Source organism: Elgaria multicarinata, chromosome 7 (genome assembly GCF_023053635.1).
Source record: "Elgaria multicarinata webbii isolate HBS135686 ecotype San Diego chromosome 7, rElgMul1.1.pri, whole genome shotgun sequence".
Classification (NCBI taxonomy): Eukaryota; Metazoa; Chordata; class Lepidosauria; order Squamata; family Anguidae; genus Elgaria; species Elgaria multicarinata.
Window position 1 is genome coordinate 42,942,892 of NC_086177.1, and position 19,296 is coordinate 42,962,187.

Consider the following 19,296-nt stretch of genomic DNA (forward strand, 5'->3'; position numbering starts at 1 on the left):
CCTTGACTGGCAGGAGATTTTCCCAATCCTTCTTGGAAATACTGGGGTTTGAACCTGGGATCTTCTCCAAGCCTACATTCTACCACTGAGTTATAGCCTTTTCCAAGGGCATTTAGTGTATGTAAAGTTCAGGAGACTTGTAGGTGACTTTGGAATCTCCGTGACTTTTCTTATTCTAATCCATTTTTTTAAACTTGTTATAGTTCTGGAAGGAACTGGAGGATCGTCATGGGGAACACCGTTGGAAAACGAGATCAAACTACTGAGAAGCTAAAGGTAAGGGGAAATGTTTTACTTGAAATTAGGCTAACTGGAGGAAAACTGGAAACATTTATTTATATTTCATTACACACTGATGATGTTTTCATTCTTACTGAAGCTCACTGTTGGGGAATATGTGCAGTTTTACCCTAGCGTTTCAACACAGTGACTGGAAAAGCTGTACACCCCAAATGTCTCTGCAATATAATGGCTATAAGTGCAAGGATATTCTTTGGATTGGAATTAGTAGTGTTACTGAATATATTGTGTTGATATTTTATTTGACCTCTAACAGAACAATCCTAAGGGGGGAGGGGGTGGTGGATCATCCACCACTTCCAAAGGGCAGCCATGAGATGGGAGGCAGTTTTACATCTTTTTTTCTGGGCAGTCCTTCTCTTTTTTTAATCTCTCTCATTGGATTCAACAAGAGAGAATGCTAAAGCAGCTCTATGCTGGAATAGGTGAGGAGTCCCTCTACTGCAGAAGAAGGAAGGCCACCTCTGACACAAAACATACCAGTGTGGTGTAGTGGCTAGAGTGCCAGACTGGGAGTCAGGAGATCCAGGTTCTAGTCCCCACTCAGCCATGGAAGCTCACTGGGTGACTTTGGGCCAGTCACAGACTCTCACCCCAACCTACCTCACAGGGTGGCTATTGTGAGGATAAAGTGGAGAGGAGGAGGATTATGTAAAAAGGTATGGTGCCAAAAAGGGTTCCTTGAAGGAAAAAAGGTGGGATATAAATGCAATAATAAATAATAAATAAAAACCCTCAGATTGCTCCAGTTCATGGCCTACCAAGGTAAATCTTTCCCTGTGGAGTTTTCTACAAGCATACCGGAGGGTCCCAGAACGGATGTGTTTTGTCCCCCACCCAATGGCAGTGAAAAATTGCATCTGTTTTACTATTCTCATCTCCTCCAATAAGCAGATCTTGGACTTCGAATTGCTCTCTAAGATTTTTTTTTTCTTTGCTTGTTTTTCAATTATTCGTATTTAAGTAGCTCTCCCAGACAGAGTGCAGCCAATAAGAACTGGAAATCCCCTTCATAGAAGAGTTGCTCGTTTTATTTGTTTCTTTGGTATTCTCTTTCCTGTTATAGCAAACAAGCAAACAAGTATAGATATTAACTAGGGGAATTTGGAAAACTCGCCCATTTATCCCAGTTAAGGAAAACAGGGAGAGGCAGGGACAGAAGGAGTAGTGAAGAATACAAAATGCTTTTTGCAGAAACTAGTAAAAGAGGAGAAGATACTTTATGGTGATTGGATGATGCTGACGGTAGCATTTATTTTAAGATAGGCAAACAAAGACATGCATATGGTATGGTTTCATTTTGAATGATTTCACTTCTTTCTTTTTCCCCTTCAAAGATGAATAAGTTGTCTGTCTCGTTTTGCCAGCTATTTCCACATATTGTGAAACACCCTTAACCAGCATGTGTGGTGTTTTTGAGAAGTGTTAGCGTTCAGAATTAAATTACACTTTATTGGAAAGGAAGCAAATGCAGAAGGTAGAGTGCTGGACACAATGGGCTGGGTCTAAATGACTAAGTGAAGTGCCATCGATTTCAGTGGGACTAAAGCATGGCTTCATCTGGCTCACCCGCTGAAGGGACCCTTGTCTGTGATTCAGGATCGCACAGAATTAATTCCTCATTGTACCTTCTCGTCCACCATTTGATTTTATCCACATCACTTCACATTTCTCTAGATCTTTTTCTGGCTTTGAAGTGTATGTGGTTTGGTGCAGGATCTTTTTTCTTCTTCTTTCAACATGCATGTGATGGGCTGAACAATTTGCCTCATCCCGGTGGGATTACACAAACAACAGTAGCCATTTTAGATGCAACCTGCAAAGAAGTTTCCTTGCTTTTAGTTACTACCTTTGGCCTACACTAGCACATAACTCAAAGGGCGGAAGGGCTTATTATTATTATTATTATTATTATTATTATTATTATTATTATTTATATAGCACCATCAATGTACATGGTGCTGTACAGAGTAAAACAGTAAATAGCAAGACCCTGCTGCATAGGCTTACTTTCTAATAAAATCATAATAAAACAATAAGGAGGGGAAGAGAATGCAAACAGGCACAGGGTAGGGTAAACAGGCACTGGGTAGGGTAAAACTAACAGTATAAAGTCAGAACAAAATCAAGTTTTAAAAGCTTTAGGAAAAAGAAAAGTTTTTAGCTGAGCTTTAAAAGCTGCGGTTGAACTTGTAGTTCTCAAATGTTCTGGAAGAGCGTTCCAGGCATAAGGGGCAGCAGAAGAAAATGGACGAAGCCGAGCAAGGGAAGTAGAGACCCTTGGGCAGGCGAGTAACATGGCATCAGAGGAGCGAAGAGCACGAGCGGGGCAATAGTGTGAGATGAGAGAGGAGAGATAGGAAGGAGCTAGACCGTGAAAAGCTTTGTAGGTCAACAGGAGAAGTTTATATTGGATTTTGAAGTGAATTGGAAGCCAATGAAGAGATTTCAGCAGTGGAGTAACATGGTCAGAGTGGCGAGCCAAGAAGATGATCTTAGCAGCAGAGTGGTGAACAGAAACCAACGGGCTGATGTGAGAAGAAGGAAGGCCAGTGAGAAGAAGGTTGCAGTAGTCCAACCGAGAAATAACCAATGCATGAACAAGAGTCTTGGCAGAAGAGACAGACAAAAATGATCGAATCCTGGCAATATTATACAGGAAAAAACGACAGGATTTAGCTACTGCCTCAATATGAGGAATAAAGGAGAGCGAGGAATCAAATATAAAGCCAAGACTACGAGCTTCCTTGACTGGAGTAAGTGTAACATCATTGACAGTAAAGAGAATGAGAGATGAGGAAAAGGTTTAGGAGGAAAAACAAGCAATTCAGTCTTTGCCATATTAAGTTTCAAACGACGATGAAGCAACCAAGCTGAGATATCTGAGAGACATGCTGAGATACGATCGTGAACATTAGGAGAAAGATCCGGAGAAGAAAGATATAATTGTGTATCATCGGCATACAGATGATATTGGAGGCCATGAGATTGAATAAGATTGAATACCCAAGGGCAACATGTATAAAGAAAACAACAGCGGACCAAGCACCGAGCCTTGCGGAACCCCTACAGAAAGGGGAAAAGAAGAAGACGAGCTGCCATTAGCCAACACGCTGAAAGAGCGACCCGCTAGGTAGGAGGCAAACCAGTTAGCAGTAAATGCTGAGCTTCTCCAAGTTCACCCACCATATGTGGGAAAGTACTAAAATCATTCAATCCACAGGAGAGACAGAAGAATGGCCATGACCGTAATACAGATGAATAATACATGAATTAATAAGTAACTTTGTCATAATTTCTACCCTGACTTTCTAATGCATACATATCACTCAAGGCAGGTTACAACGATTAAAATGACAATATCACCATAAAACAATATCAAACAAAAGACATTGGAAATGGCTACAGCCATATGGGTTAGAAGTAGCCAGCCATAGTATAACTTGGAGGTGTTATTGGGCCTGTGCAGACATCACACTAAGCCATGATTAGGCCGCTAACCCATTTGCAGCAAATGGTTACTGAGCATGTTAATAATAATAATAATAATAATAATAATAATAATAATAATTTATTTCTTACCCGCCTCTCCGATTGGATCGAGGTGGGGAACAACAATAAGCATAAAATACTGATTAAAAACATCCTAAAAGCATCCTAAAAACATACTAAAATATCCTAAAATTCCCCTGGATAGGCCTGCCAGAAGAGATCAGTCTTGATAGCTTTCTTGAATGCTAAAAGACTGTCAAGTTGACCAGTCTCCTCCAGCAGGCTATTCCACAGTCTGGGAGGAATGATTATGTAGCCACCGTGGTTAGGAATGGTTCACATGACACGCTAAGTCATGGTTCACACAATACGCTATGCCATAATGTTCATCTTGAAATGCTTAACCACCGTGGCTTAGCGTGTCATCTGAACAGGGTCACTAAATGGGGCGACATTCTCAAGTGCACAATAGTTTCATTGACTTCAGATAGAATGAGGGTTACCTAACATAAACTTCAGGTTAGATCCACACTTGGCCATAATGTTTAGCTCAAAATGCTTAACCACCATGGCTTAGTGTGTCGTCTGAACAGGGTCATTGATGGTATAAAGGAGCCTTCCCCAACCAAAACAACCTTTAGCTGTTTCGGACTTCAACTACCATCAGCCCCAACTAGCATGGCCAATGGACAGGAAATCTGGGTTTTTTAGTCCAAAACTACTAGAAGGTACCAGGTCATGGAAGGCTGACTTTAAAGCCTTAGGTAGGCAGTGTTACTCTGGATTGTAACCCTTCTGCTGCAAATGGTTAGTGAGCAGTTTAAACTGTGGTTATGTAGCCACCATAGTTAGGAATGGTTCACACAACATGCTAAGTTATGGTTTACGCGAGACGCTATGCCATAATGTTTAACTCAAAATGCTTAACTGCCATGGAAGGGAGCCTTCCCCAACCAAAACAACCTTTAGCTGTTTTGGACTTCAACTACCATCAACGCCAGCTAACATGGCCAATGAAAAGGGTTTTTTAGTCCAAAACTACTAGAGGGTACCAGGTCATGGAAGGCTGACTTTAAAGCCTTAGGTAGGCAGTGGTACTCTGGATTGTACCCATTCTGACTGGATAACTTGTACCATGAGACTTTACCCAAGACTTGTACTCAGTGTACCCAATTGTAGATAGTGAGCTTTGCCGACAAAGGAGGCAATGGGTGAACCGAAGTATAGCCTCCCTTGAAAATAACACGAGTGAATTCATTCCCTTCTTGTATCTTCAACCTGTTTCTTTTCATACCTGTCTTTTTATGAACTCCTGAAAAATAGCTTTGAAAACCCATGAGACTTCAGATAGGGATACCATTACATTAAGGAGGAGGAATGTGTATATATATATATATGAAATATTCTCTGGTCTTTGCAAAGTTTTTCCTCCTAAACCTTCTCCTCATCTCTCATTCTCTCTTACTGTCAATGATGTTACACTTACTCCAGTCAAGGAAGCTCGTAGTCTTGGCTTTATATTTGATTCCTCGCTCTCCTTTATTCCTTATATTGAGGCAGTAGCTAAATTCTGTCATTTTTTCCTGTATAATATTGCCAGGATTCGATCATTTTTGTCTGTCTCTTCTGCCAAGACTCTTGTTCATGCATTGGTTATTTCTCGGTTGGACTACTGCAACCTTCTTCTCACTGGCCTTCCTTCTTCTCACATCAGTCCGTTGGTTTCTGTTCACCACTCTGCTGCTAAGATCATCTTCTTGGCTCGCTGCTCTGACCATGTTAGTCCACTTCTGAAATCTCTTCATTGGCTTCCAATTCACTCCAGAATCCAATATAAACTTCTCCTGTTGACCTACAAAGCTTTTCACTGTCTAGCTCCTTCCTATCTTTCCTCTCTCATCTCACATTATTGCCCCGCTCGTGCTCTTCGCTCCTCTAATGCCATGTTTCTCACCTGCCCAAGGGTCTCTACTTCCCTTGCTCGGCTTCGTCCATTTTCTTCTGCTGCCCCTTACGCCTGGAACACTCTTCCAGAACATTTGAGAACTACAAGTTCAATCGCAGCTTTTAAAGCTCAGCTAAAAACTTTTCTTTTTTCTAAAGCTTTTAAAACTTGATTTTGTTCTGACTTTTATACTGTTAGTTTTACTCTACCCAGTGCCTGTTTGGTGCATTCTCTTCCCCTTCTTATTGTTTTATTATGATTTTATTAGAATGTAAGCCTATGCGGCAGGGTTTTGCTATTTTATTGTTTTACTCTGTACAGCACCATGTACATTGATGGTGCTATATAAATAATAATAATAATAATAATAATAATAATAATAATAATAATAATATGCTCTTCAGTTGTTTGGGTATCTGAAGGTGTGGAGAAAAGGTCCAATAAAGTGTTTTTGACAGTGGTTGTACCCATAAGTCAGTGTTTGATAATTGTTCTGAAAATAATTAAGGCAAGAGCTGCTTAAGCAAGACAGGAAATGGCAGTGTTCTTGTGGCTTTAGGCAACATAGCAGGGGTGGAAGAGGTAACTGGGAGAACAGAAACTTTGTTTCCCCACATTTAGCAAACTTCAGTGGGCCTTCAATATTGTAATGCTTTTCTGATAAGCAGAATATCTAAAATAATAAAGTGGCATAAACTGCCATGCAAACTACACATACACATACACAGTGAGAATTTGACTTAATGGCAACCTGTTTTTTTAATACTTAAAGTTGCATCCTCCTCCCAGTTTCTGTATTATTTTGCTTTATAAATAATATAGGGGAAATTACCCTGTTGTACATTTGCACCTGCATGTGAGTTTTCCTGCTTCTGATTCAGAGCTCTACCTCAAAAGTAGTAGTATCGGGAAAAGTCCCTACAAAATAATAACAATATTTATATGGTACAGCTCTCCCAGTTTGACTGCATCACTTCATTGTGTATTTATTTATTTATTTATTTATTTATTTATTTATTACATTTCTATACATTTTGTTTATTACATTTCTATACATTTTGTTTAATACATTTCCATACCAATAGCCAAAGCTCCCTGGCTGGTTCACAATAATTTAAACCACCAAGTACAGCATAAAACAATATAAAATGCTGGCTGCCTATTCGCTACCAGGCCAGGTTTAAGGTTCTTGTACTTGTGAACAAGCCCTAAAGAACTTGGGACCAGGATACCTGCGAAAGCGCCTTCTCCCCTGCCAACCTGCCCGTTCACTGAGGTCATCTGAGGGCATACTCCTGGTGGTTCCACATATACCTATCATCCGATTGGAGTCAGCGTGGTGGCCCCCCTCCTATGGAATTCCCTGCCTCTGGAGGTCAGGCAGGCGCCAATTTTATATTCCTTTTGGCACCTCCTGAAAACATCATCGTTCCAGGAAACTTTTCCTTAATGACCAGCCACGGTTCACTTTGCTTCTTTTAAAATCTATTTTAAAGTGTTTTATTCTGTTTTTATTTTATTTTATCTTGTACGCCACTCCGAAATTTTGAATGGGGAGCGGTATATAAATATTGTAAATAAATAAATAAATAAAATATTGTATGTAGGGAGCAAACTGCTTAATTGCTACCCAGAGTAAAGGCCACCTGCATATGCTCTTTCATATGCAGGTTATTTTTTTAAGGGAGGTAGCAATCAGATATGCAGTCTTACACCTGCATTTTCAGAGTAAAATCCAGGTTGGGCTGGTGGGCAGCCCAATTAGACAGATGTGATTAAAAAAAAAGTAAAGAAGACAGTTTGGTTCCACTGATGCCAACAGGTTTAAGACCAAGTCAGGGCTGATCCTACCATTAGGCATAGTGAGACGGTTGCATACCAAAGTTCAATGACATTTTCTTGTGGGGGCGGGAGAAATTCCAATGGATTGTGTTGACATGGCATAGCAGGAGTGATTTATCAGTGGTTTATGAGCCATGGTTCACATATGACTCTCTTTAACAGTGAATAGAAACAAAACAGAAGGCATACCTAAGCTAGGGACTGGTGGACAGATGTACTTTTCTCCCCATTCTCCCCCCTCCCACCCCCACTCCTGACAAACCACAGGCTGAGACCAAGTGAGTCTAGGAAAAAAAGTAGCAAATACAGAAAGAGCACAATAAATAAGTTTTCCTAAGGAATATGAGTTGTATAGGACAGAAGAGGTAGGAAAGAAGTCACCGTTTTTCAAAAAGTGGGATGGCCGGGAGATAGAGAGCAACAAGAGTCATGCAGATGAAAGAATTGCACAAAGAAATTTGTTAAGGGGGTTTTGAGGTTTCATCCCAGATAGTTCTTCACAACTTGAAGTCTTTGGTTCCTGGCCTTAAACAGAGGTACTTTGGTCAATTCATATTCCAGAGCTTTGAAAATTAAATCAAGGTGACCGCCCTTGGTGTGTTAGGCCTCCGTGTGTTTATGCCTTCTTATGGCCCATTTCTAACAGTGATCTTTCTTAGGCCAATAGACTTTTGGGCATGTCTACACTAGGGGTGTGTATGGACCCCCCGCTTCACTTCACTTCCAGATCTGCGATTTGCAGATCGGGCCGCTTTGCTCCGCCCCCGCTCCGCTCATGCCCACTCTGCTCCGCTGCTGAGCTCCGGATCCGGATCGGAGCTCCGTTTCCCCCCCCCCAATAGGCTTGCATTAAGCTAAAAAAGTATGCAACTTTTTTTCTGTGAAAGTTAGAAACCTCACGTTTGGCACCATGACACCTCATGGAGGTATACACACGCACGCCAAGACTCAAGGCAATCCCATCATCCCCTGAATTTTGGGGAATTTATGAGAATCCAACACCCCATTCACACCCCTTTCAATAGCTCCGTCAATTTGCACGTTAAAAACCTCAAACTCGCCACCATGATAGCTTATCCAGGGACACACACGCACGCCAAGACTCAAGGCAGTCCCATCATCCCCTGATTTTGGGGGAATTTATGAAAATCCAACACCCCATTCACACCCCTTTCGATAGCGCCGTCAATTTGCATGTTAGAAACCTCAAACTCACCACCATGATAGCTTATCCAGGGATGCACACGCACGCCCAGACTCAAGGCAGTCCCATCATCCCCTGATTTTTGGCGGGGCTTAAACCTGCAGACATCTCAATGGGGCCATTTCAAAGGAAATCCCAAGATGCCATGAATTGGGGAGTAGAGATAAACCTATATGAATCTTCTTGCACACTTGAAAAATGGATTTGGAACTTCCAAAACTCCAAGTGAGCGCAGGAAGGACTTCTCCCCTGAGTCAAAGCCAGACACACACAACATCCCTGCGAGGCGGGCAGGGGAGGAGAGAGGGAAGGCAGGCAGGCAGCAGACATTTCTGGGGGCATAAGGAAGTGAGCCAAGGATAAGCCAGTAATGCATATAAAATGGAATAAATAAATAAATAAACAAAGGAGGGGTGGAATTAAAAGCAGCAGTGTTGCTGAATAAACAACAAGAAGAACTTTTTTAAAAAAGCTATATCTGTCTTTTACCAGCAATAGGGGGACGTGCCCAGGGGAGGGGGAAGCAGCTGCTAATTTGACTGGTCCTAGTGACCAGTCTTTTAAGAAGCAATGCTGTCAGTTCAACTCATGAAAGCCATTGCTTCACCATGAGAGCTCTGAGGAGTAGAACTCTCACTTCAACTCATGATAGGCATTGCTCCACCGGGTTACTCTCTTTGGAGGGCTCTGTTTGCCCTCCAAGTACAGGAGGGAGTGGGGGCACATCCACATGGGATGCCCTAGGGGAGCTCATTCCCTTGCACCACATCTTTTCAGTTGTTCCCCAAAGTTAGGGTGGGTAGCAGTGCTCTCTTATTATTGACTTAGTATATGATTTCAGGTTGTGTTTGTGCATTTGGTGGGGCTACTGTTTTAAAAAACACTGGGAAAAGTCCGTTCAGACTAAGAAAGAGAAGTTCCCAGAATCCCAAGTTACCCGTTTTGCCTATCCCCTCCTCCAACTTTGGGATCATGTGATCATGACTGGGAGTTGACTCTGCCCCTCAGCCCTTCGGAAAAGGTATTTTTCCCGCTGGTTTTTTTAAAAATTCTAGCACACGAACCGCAGCACGCAGAGAGCTGAGAGTAGTCTCAAAATGACCCCCATGCACGACTCTCCAAGCACAAGAATTTTCAGAAAGATAGCTTCAAAAACAACACAGTTATCCCCCTTTCTTTTCCGCAATGCAATCCTTTGGGCGAAATGTTTCAAGATGGCGATAGAAGCGGACCGCGGAAACCGGAGCGCTCCGAAAATGGGTGCTTCTCTTCGCCTTGCTTCTAGGGGTCCGCGGTCCGCTTCTACTCTGCCTCTGGGCAAGGCGGAGCAGGCCAATTCGCTCCTGCCTCTATGCTTCTAATCGGAGCGGAGCACATGCCTAGTCTACACCAGCCTTTGTTTTTCAAGGGATCATCTCAGGATCATCCCTGTGCATGCAAATGACACATAGGGGATCCCAGGAGGGAGCAGGCAGGGACAATCCCTCCATTTTCCTGGGATAATCCTTAGGTATAGAAAGGGCCTTTGTCTGCTCCTAATGTATCTATAAAATAGTGTCTACAGAAACATCGCTTGGCACCTACATTATATGCTTTTAGACGCCAGGTCTTTTTATTCTCCCAACATTTTACCAATCTATAAATACATTTTAACATGGTGTTTTAAATTTGTAATTTTGCATTGCTGCTGTTTTTATCTGGTTGAGCTTTTTTATTGTATTTTATATTATGGTTTTATACTGTTGTTTTATATTATGAATGGTTTTAATTTTTGTGAACCGCTCAGAGAGCTCCGGCTATTGGGCGGTATAGAAATGTAATAAATAAATAAATAAATTTATTACTCAGCAGAGAGGACCACTGCTTTAAAGTGTTTGTGTATAACAGCAAGTCATCTATCAAAGGAGGATTAAAGCCTCTCTTGAGATGCAGATACCTGGAAATAACCACTTCTCTGGGAAACCTTACACATACAGTATGGAGATGCTCCAAGCATCATTTTGGTGATGAATAGAGCAGACAAATACCTCTTAAGAAAAGAATCTGCTCACAAGTTTTCCTGTCAATGTAAAAAGGACAAGAGGACAGGAAACAAAATTCAACTCATTAGACATTAATGCTGACTTTCCGCCAGGTGATGAGCCAAGAGGGGGCATCTAGAGATTACTGCCGCAGTGGCACTTAAATCCTTGTAGAATCAGTGTCTAGAAAAGATAAGAGTGCTTCTGTGTGAAAAAGAAAAGAAAAAGAGATTAACCAGTTGAGTTGCTAGCACTACTTCTGTTCACTTTGTTATCAAGGTGAACACTCTTTGGGTATCTGTACACAAGGCTTTTATTCTGCAGCTTAACTGGGGCTTTTGCTTCAGGATTCTTTGCAGGATTAAGTTTGGCTCCTTCACACATGTTGTTTTCCAGGGGATTTCCATCCTCTGTCATTCTATACGTTTCATTATAAAGCTACTAGATGGTGCTGTGATATAGTGGGATTGTGAAGATAAAGTAGACCTCTATGGCGATAGAAAAAAAAGGCCCAATATTAGTCACAAAGCATGGGAGAGGCCCTGGAAGTTGACACCACCATGTAAAGGGACCCACAAACTTCTATAGGTGACCAATCACGAGTGCACAATAAAAGCTTTGTGTAGAGATGCCCTTTGTTTATTCACCTGTACTTCTTAACATCATCATTTCATAGAATCATAGAGTTGAAAGGGGCCTATAAGGTCATTTGAGTCCAACCTCCTGTTCGATGCAGGAATCCACCTTAAAGCATACCTGACAGGTAGCTGTCCAGCTGCATCTTGAATGCCTCTAGTGTGGGAGAGACCACGACCTCCCTAAGTAATTGGCTCCATTGTCATATTGCTCTAACAGTCAGGAAATTTTTCCTGGTGTCCAGCCAGAATCTGGCTCCCTGTTACTTGAGCCTATTATTCCGTGTCCTGCGTTCTTGAATGACCGAGAAGAGATCGTGGCCCATCTGTGTGTGACAACCTTTCAAGTATTTGAAGAGTACTATCATGTCTCCCCTCAATCTTCTCTTCTTCAGGCTAAACATGTCCAGTTCTTTCAGTCTCTCCTCATAGGGCTTCGTTTCCACTTTCCAGAGCCCTGATCATCCTTGTTGCCCTTCTGCAACCTTCTTGAAGTGTGGTGCCCAGAACTGAACACAATACTCAAGTTGAGGCCTAACCAGTGCCAAATAGAGGGGAACCAGTACCTCACGCGATTTGGAAGCTATATTTCTATTAATGCATCCCAAAATAGCATTTGCTTTTTTGCAGCCACATCACACTGTTGGCTCATATTCAGTTTGTGATCTACAACAATTCCAAGATCCTTCTTGCTTGTAGTATTGCTGAGCCAAGTATCCCCCATCCTGTAACTGTGTATTTGGTGTTTTCCCCCCCTAAGTTTAGAACTTGACATTTATCCCTATTAAATTTCATTCTGTTGTTTTCATCTCAGTGCTCCAACCTATCAAGATTACTTTGAAGTTTGTTTCTGTCTTCCAGGGTACTAGCTATTTGAATTAAAGCCATTAAAAAACCCCACCCACACTTCTATAAATGCATTATAAGGGAAATTGTCTTAGCCAATACTAGATTAACAGGTCCACAGAGCCACATTTATTTATTTATTTATTTATTTATTACATTTTTATACCGCCCAATAGCCGAAGCTCTCTGGGCGGTTCACAAAAATTAAAATCATCATAAAACAACCAACAAGTTAAAAATACAAATACAAAATACAATATAAAAAGCACAACCAGGATAAAACCATGCAGCAAAATTGATATAAGGTTAAAATACAGAGTTAAAACAGTATAATTTAAATTTAAGTTAAAATTAAGTGTTAAAATACTGAGTGAATAAAAAGGTCTTCAGCTGGCGACGAAAGGAGTACAGTGTAGGCGCCACATCTTTCTGACTCTCATAGGGCCTGTTCAGACAACACACTAAGCCATGGTTAGTATGGTGACCCTTTTGCAGCAAGTGGTTAGCGAGCATGTTTAAACTGGTTATGTAGCCACCATGTTTACGAATGGTTCATACAACACGCTAAGCCATAATGCTTACCTCAAAATGCTTAGCCATCATGGTTTAACGTGTTGTCTGAACAGGGCCATATTGTATTTACAAGGCTTGAGTATATACTCTGTGTTTTAAAACAAAATTAAAAAACTGCTTGCAGGTAATTCAAGTTCTTGCCTTGCTCTACAATCCTACACATTATGTTTACACAGTTAATAAAATTTTCAAAATGCCTCTTTATTTGTATGATTTGTATTGACATCTTTGGTTGTGGGGAAGGTAATGAACTATTTTGGATATACAGACCCCTACATGGAGTACTAGATCATGTCAATGGCTCCTTTGCATGAGAGCAGCCAAACCCTGACCCCTGGGGAAGCCCTGCACACTCTTGACATGTTTGTATGGATTGAACTAGGAAGTGTGAACCATCCCTTCACCTTATTTACATTTGGGGATGTAACTGTGTTTGAACTGCATGTAGTTCACTTCATCTGAAAAGGCTTATACAGTGACGATTCAGTATTCTTGATGTAGTTTGGTTTGTTTAAAATCCAGTTTACAGTTGGTAAATACCACATCCTGTGGCATAGTTATCTGTATGCAGAAGTCGTTTTTGACATTCTTTTCATGGAAAGGAAAATGGAAATTTCCTTTGCACGATAAGGTGTATCTTTTTGTTAGAAAGCTCTAGTATGAGCTGCATCATGACATGTGCATAGTGGTTTGGTAGTCCTTACACTGTTCCAGACAAAGCCATAGAATTTGGCATCTAAATTGCCCATATGGCCCGTTGAGACTTCCTTGCCAGCTGTGAGAGTATTTCTCATGAACTTCAAAGTATCTGAAATTCAAAAAATGTGCTTTGTGGGGTATTTCCACAGATAACTCTGTGGAGCATGGGCACATAAATTGCACATCTTTCTAGGTTTGGACTAGGTCAGACTTAATCTAAAAGTGAGAGTCAAGTTGAGCTCTGCTTTAAAAACAACAAAGCAAAAATCATCAGCTAAATGAAGTTATGTTCGTGGAAGACACTCCACTTTCATTTACCTATTTCTGGTAGAAGTGTTTCGTTGCTCTCCTCCCTGTGTGTTGTATATTGATGTTATTCTCCACGGAAAATTCTATCATATATTGCTGCTCCAGCTTACAAACTGAGAGGTTATTGCGATATTTTGCAGGGCAAGTAAAGGGGTAGTATATTTCAGTGTATCACTGAAACAAAAGTCTCCAAGCATAGAAAGAGCTAGGTTTGAATGTTAGCATCAGAGAAAAGGTTTGAATGTTAGCAGGAGTTGAAATTTCTTAGTAAATTTACCTGATTCATACGACACCTTAAGTCATTGTTTCAGAATAGCTTGTCGTGGCATCTGAACTCAGAGAATTTTTTTCATTCTGGGTTGTTTTCTAGAAACAAAATACCCAGAGAACCATGGTTTGTTGTTGGACTATTCAAGGTTGCTTGTTTTTATGGTGGGTTGTGACCAAACCGTGGGTTGTTAGGGGTGGCTAGAGAGGCACCCAGCAAGAGCAGCGAGACCACCTGTTGCTTTTCACGACCTCACGATCTTCCCTCATTCTTTGTCAGTGCCCTCCACCCCATTTTCCTAAAAATTGTAAAGAAAGAACACCAGAGAGTGTCCCAAATATGTTCACAATCTTTTTTTAAAAAATAAATAAAAATAAATTCAGTCTTGTGCAAGTGCACACTTTTAAAAGTCCACTGCTATGAAATTTGCATATATTTACTGATCCCACTTACCCTCTGCCTTGGAATCTGCGTATATTTACGGATCCACCTCACTTGTCTGCCTTGAAATTTGCATATTTTAACTGATTCCCCTCACTCCATGCTCTGCCTTGAAATCTGCATATCAATCAATCAGTCCAAAGTTTATTGTACTAACCAAAGGCCATGACAAATACATCAAAAGAAAGCATACATACATACATACATACATACAGTAATGCAGATACCTCAAAAATACACAAATAACTTGAAATTTACCATAACTAAAACTCAGTTTTCACTCAGCAGTCTGAATCTCCATGGCAGTTTATGGCAATTTTGTCTTCCTAATCCTTTTTGCTGCCAGTGCAAACAAAGCCACTTTATGTGTCACATAACTGCTGGTATCACTCCGAAGAAAAATAACTGTTTCTGCAAGGACATTCCTATATCCATGTGTTAACAAGGGTTGAAGGAAACTCTCTCTTGGAGGGCAAATTAACATGTAGTGAATGATGTCTTCCCCTTGATGTTGGCCACAGATGCATAGTCTGCATTCAAATGGCACTTTGTGGTAGCGGCCATCTGGAACTGCAGTTGGCATCATTTGGAATCTCAGTTCAATAAAAGCATTTCTTAGGGGAAGTAGCCTCAGTCTGAACAAATAGCTGGCTCTGAAATGTTCTGTTTTCAAAAGAGGGAACCACATGCATATCTTTTCTGATCCCATAACTGCTGTGCCTTCAAAGTTGCATGTCTTAAGGATCCCCATCACTGCTCTGTAATGATATGTATATCTGATAGCTAACTATGGAGACTAGTTGAGGGAAGTGACAAGCTTTTTTATACTGTATTTTGTATTTGTGTTTTTAGGCTGTTGTTGTTTTATTATGGTTTTAATTTTTGTGAACCGCCCAGAGAGCTACAGCTATTGGGCGGTATAAAAATAAATAATAAATAAATAAATAAATAAAATAGTGGGGGGAAGCCAAAAGCATCTGAACAAGTGTAATTACTTCAGTAGTATGTGAAGCAGCTCTTTCTTTCTTTCTTTCTTTCTTTCTTTCTTTCTTTCTTTCTTTTTAATGTGTTTGCTATCAAGGCAAGTGCCAAAGTGGGGGATGAAATTGACAAGGACATTGACAAGAGGGGGATATTGATATGCTGGGCTAAATAGTGGACAGTTAGTAATGAGCTCCCCTGCATTTCTGCAAGACCCTATTTTTTTTTAAGTTTATGAACATGTTACCACATTCATAAGGGCTCTGAAAATTATATGTATTATATGCATTTGGTGATCTGATGCAGAATGTGTGAGCGGGGGGGGGGGCACAACCCCAGTGGACCAATTGCAGAAAGGCTGCTGATATAACGAACGAGGGAATGGGGATTTCTGCTGCAAAGGCACTTGGGATACATGCGAGGAGCAGGCGGGATGACTGGGGGGTGGGAGGAAACAAGCCACAGCAAGCTGCAGAGTACACCATTGTGTGTCGGAGTGGCGTAGCGTGCAAACTCACCCATTGTGATATACTGGTGATACAGATGCCAAAGTTATCCTTGGTGATATTTCCCCCCCTCTTATTCTCCAAACAAAATAGCTTCTTCATTTGACTTTGTAAATAATTTCTTTGATGTCAGTTATTCATATTTCACAACAACTTCCAAATTGTTCTGACTTTATACTATTAGTTTTACCCTGTGCCTGTTTGCTTTCTCTTCCCCTCCTTATTGTTTTATTATGGTTTTATTAGAATGTAAGCCTATGCGGCAGGGTCTCGCTATTTACTGTTTTACTCTGTACAGCACCATGTACATTGATGGTGCTATATAAATAATAATAATAATAATAATAATAATAATAATAATAAATTCAGAGACAGATGAGAAATATTCCACATTCTCATCTGAAGATATTTTGTTTAAATCTAATGTAATAAATTTTTAGAAGTGCATTCTCATTTTAGATTACATGATAGATGACGTGCTGGACATTCGATTCCTCACAGTTTCATGTGTTATCTATGCTGCTCCATTACCCAGAGGATCTAATGAGCTAGGCTTGATTAATGATATTTTAAGAATGTGCTAAGAAACTGTAAGGCAGAATTCCTAGGTAATGAAGCATAATATGGCTGTGTTTTCCACTTGCTTTGAAAGGATAAGCCTGCAGTATATACCATGTAGTGTGAACTAAACCGTATGGCTCTTGTTTCTAGCATAGAAAGTGTGGCTTTTTTTAAGGTGTGTAAATCACCCTCTCCCTGTTTTCTCCTCCTTTTCACATTCATACACTCATCTTCTATGTAATTGTTTTAGTTGTGGACATATTATCCAAATAGCCTTATCTGCTGCACCTGATTTTACTGAGATGGGATGACCAGTCCAGAATGCCTTTTAGCTTTCCCAGTTGCAAATACAATAGAATATGGCTGTGATCTCCCCAGAAGTTTGTGGCTGGCCACAGTTGAAGGCACAGTGCTTGAAGATGCAACCCTATGCCATCCTTAATAGGGCATGCTAGGAACTGTATGACTTTTTTCTGTCTAAACATGCATAGTGTTGCACACTAATGGACAGACTTCTAGCAAGTGAAATATAGGGAGGTTGTGGGCTCTCCCACACTAGAGGTATTCAAGAGCAGCTAGAGAACCATTTGGTGGATTCCTGCATTGAGCAGGGGGTTGGACTCAATGGCCTTATAGGCCCCTTCCAACTCTGTTATTCTATGATTCTATTATGCTCCTAATATGAAATAGGGCATTGGTTTGTGTAAATAGCTTAAGCAAGTGACTGTTTTTATAAGGCTTAGCCAGCCAAATCCACTTTCTCTCATTTATGGCACAGTTATGAGAGAGATTCAAGGGAGGTTATTCAACTGTCCCTGAAGATGTAGGGCATGTCTACATCTAAGGGTGTAGAGGGAGGGGGGATCGTGGACTTACCTGCTTCCACGATCCTTCCCCAGAGTCTCGACAGCAGCGCAATATCTGGAAAAGAGGAGGGATGATTCAGCTGCCATTTTTTTTTTTACAGAAAAGAAGCTGTATGTGGCCCTGATCCACACAAAAAAAGCTAAAAAAGAAGTGGCCCAAATTCACCCAACCGCCATCCTGGGAATGGTGAAATTGCTGGCCCCACCCCTCTCACATAGGCACGAAGCCAGCCGTGGTCTCAGGATGGTCCTGGGAATGCAGTGAAAATTGGGATAACTGGGCAGCCAATTACCCCAGGAAAATGCAGGTAGTGTCCCTGCCTACCCCCGAGATCCTCTGTGCGTCATTTGGACGCACAGGGATGACTCAGGGACGAGTCCAGAAAAAAGGCATGGCGTAGACATGCCCACAGGCCCACTTAGAAGATGAAAAAGCCTGGAAAATTTGTAGGTAAAGAAAAAACCTTAGAATTCTTAGCAAAATTAATTCACACACACACACACACACACACAAACACACACACACGTGTGTGTGTGTGTGTGTGTGTGTGTTAGTGTGTGTAGTACATACATACATACTTTTACATCTCTTTTATGTTCCTGGCCCAGACTAAGGGAGCATCTTATGGATGTTTAGAAAGAAAAAAGTTCTACAATTCCCAGCTGGGAGCTGTAAGACTTTTTTCCATCTCAATATACATAGGATTGCACCCTATATTGTGTAGGATATGCTTAATTGCAGTGATTCATATATTCTTGCAAATTTACAATTACTCAGTGTTAATTTTCAGCAAATGGGCTGTTTCTGTGGTGTAGGGAAAGAGCTCTCTTTTCCCCATTTCTTAATGAAAGCAAGTAACCGTCACAAAACTATATTAATTGCAACAATTGATTTTTCTTCTTTTTTCTCTCAAAAACAAGCAATTTTGTTGCGTATTTTCACTAACCAATCCTAGGGGTATTATGTCTGTCATGATACATTTCCACAGGATATTTTCAAGTTAATTCATTAGAAATAGAGAGTGTATCCTTATTTTATAATTATGATTTCATCTATATAGTATTTCCCTCTTTGCCTGCCTTTCTCAGAAGGAGAACCTGAACTTGGTAGAGCTGTTGTATTTACTGTGCTTTCAACTACCATTTTACATTGAGGCATTTTACAATTAAACTTTACTCCAGAGGTTCTGTCACCCAATAACACTGAGCTAAAAAAAGATTTAGGGGTGAAATCGGTGAAATCTTACGTATGTTTAGACATGCTGGCTGGTAAATGCTGGGAGTTGTAGCACTTTCTTTATGTCTAATCATGTATAGGATTGCGCCCTAAATATATATACATGTTTCTTATTTCTAGGGTATATTCTGGAAATTAACTTTGGTCTCTTTCTAGCATTGCTGTATTCATGTCAGTACATGTGGTTGTTTCTGTCATCTGGAATTTGTTTTCTAACATATGACAGAAAAAAGAAATTGCATATTAATATTCTGGAATGCTATAAATGCATCAAGAATCTGGCCTTTATTGGAGACAGAATACTGTGGTGGAACCATCATTAGTATTTCATTAGATTTGTTGTTCTCTTACATTGGGAGAGAAATGGTAGACAGAACCACAACGAACTACTTTTGTCTGGTATGTCTTACCACAGTTAAAATTAATATCATCTTTTAACCACAAGAGGTCATTAAACATTCCTCCATTTACAAGACTATTTCTCGATTGCTCCTTGAACAATCATGAGGTCAGGGAATCAGCTTCTCTCCCTGTTCAACCTGTAGCGTAACCTTACAATAGTGCTTTTTT

The 19,296-nt window shown here is 40.6% G+C and overlaps 1 protein-coding gene across 2 annotated transcripts in view; it reads left to right on the top strand.

Annotated features, from left to right (window-relative positions):
* Positions 1-203: 203 nt before the first annotated feature.
* The window catches only part of MBP (myelin basic protein), a 125,631-nt gene continuing 106,538 nt past the window's right edge, over positions 204-19,296 (top strand). For both annotated transcript variants that reach the window (XM_063130492.1, XM_063130493.1), the window contains exon 1: positions 204-276. In XM_063130492.1, the coding sequence (XP_062986562.1) occupies positions 229-276 (48 nt within the window). In that variant the 5' untranslated portion in view covers positions 204-228. The remainder of the gene's footprint in view (positions 277-19,296) is intronic.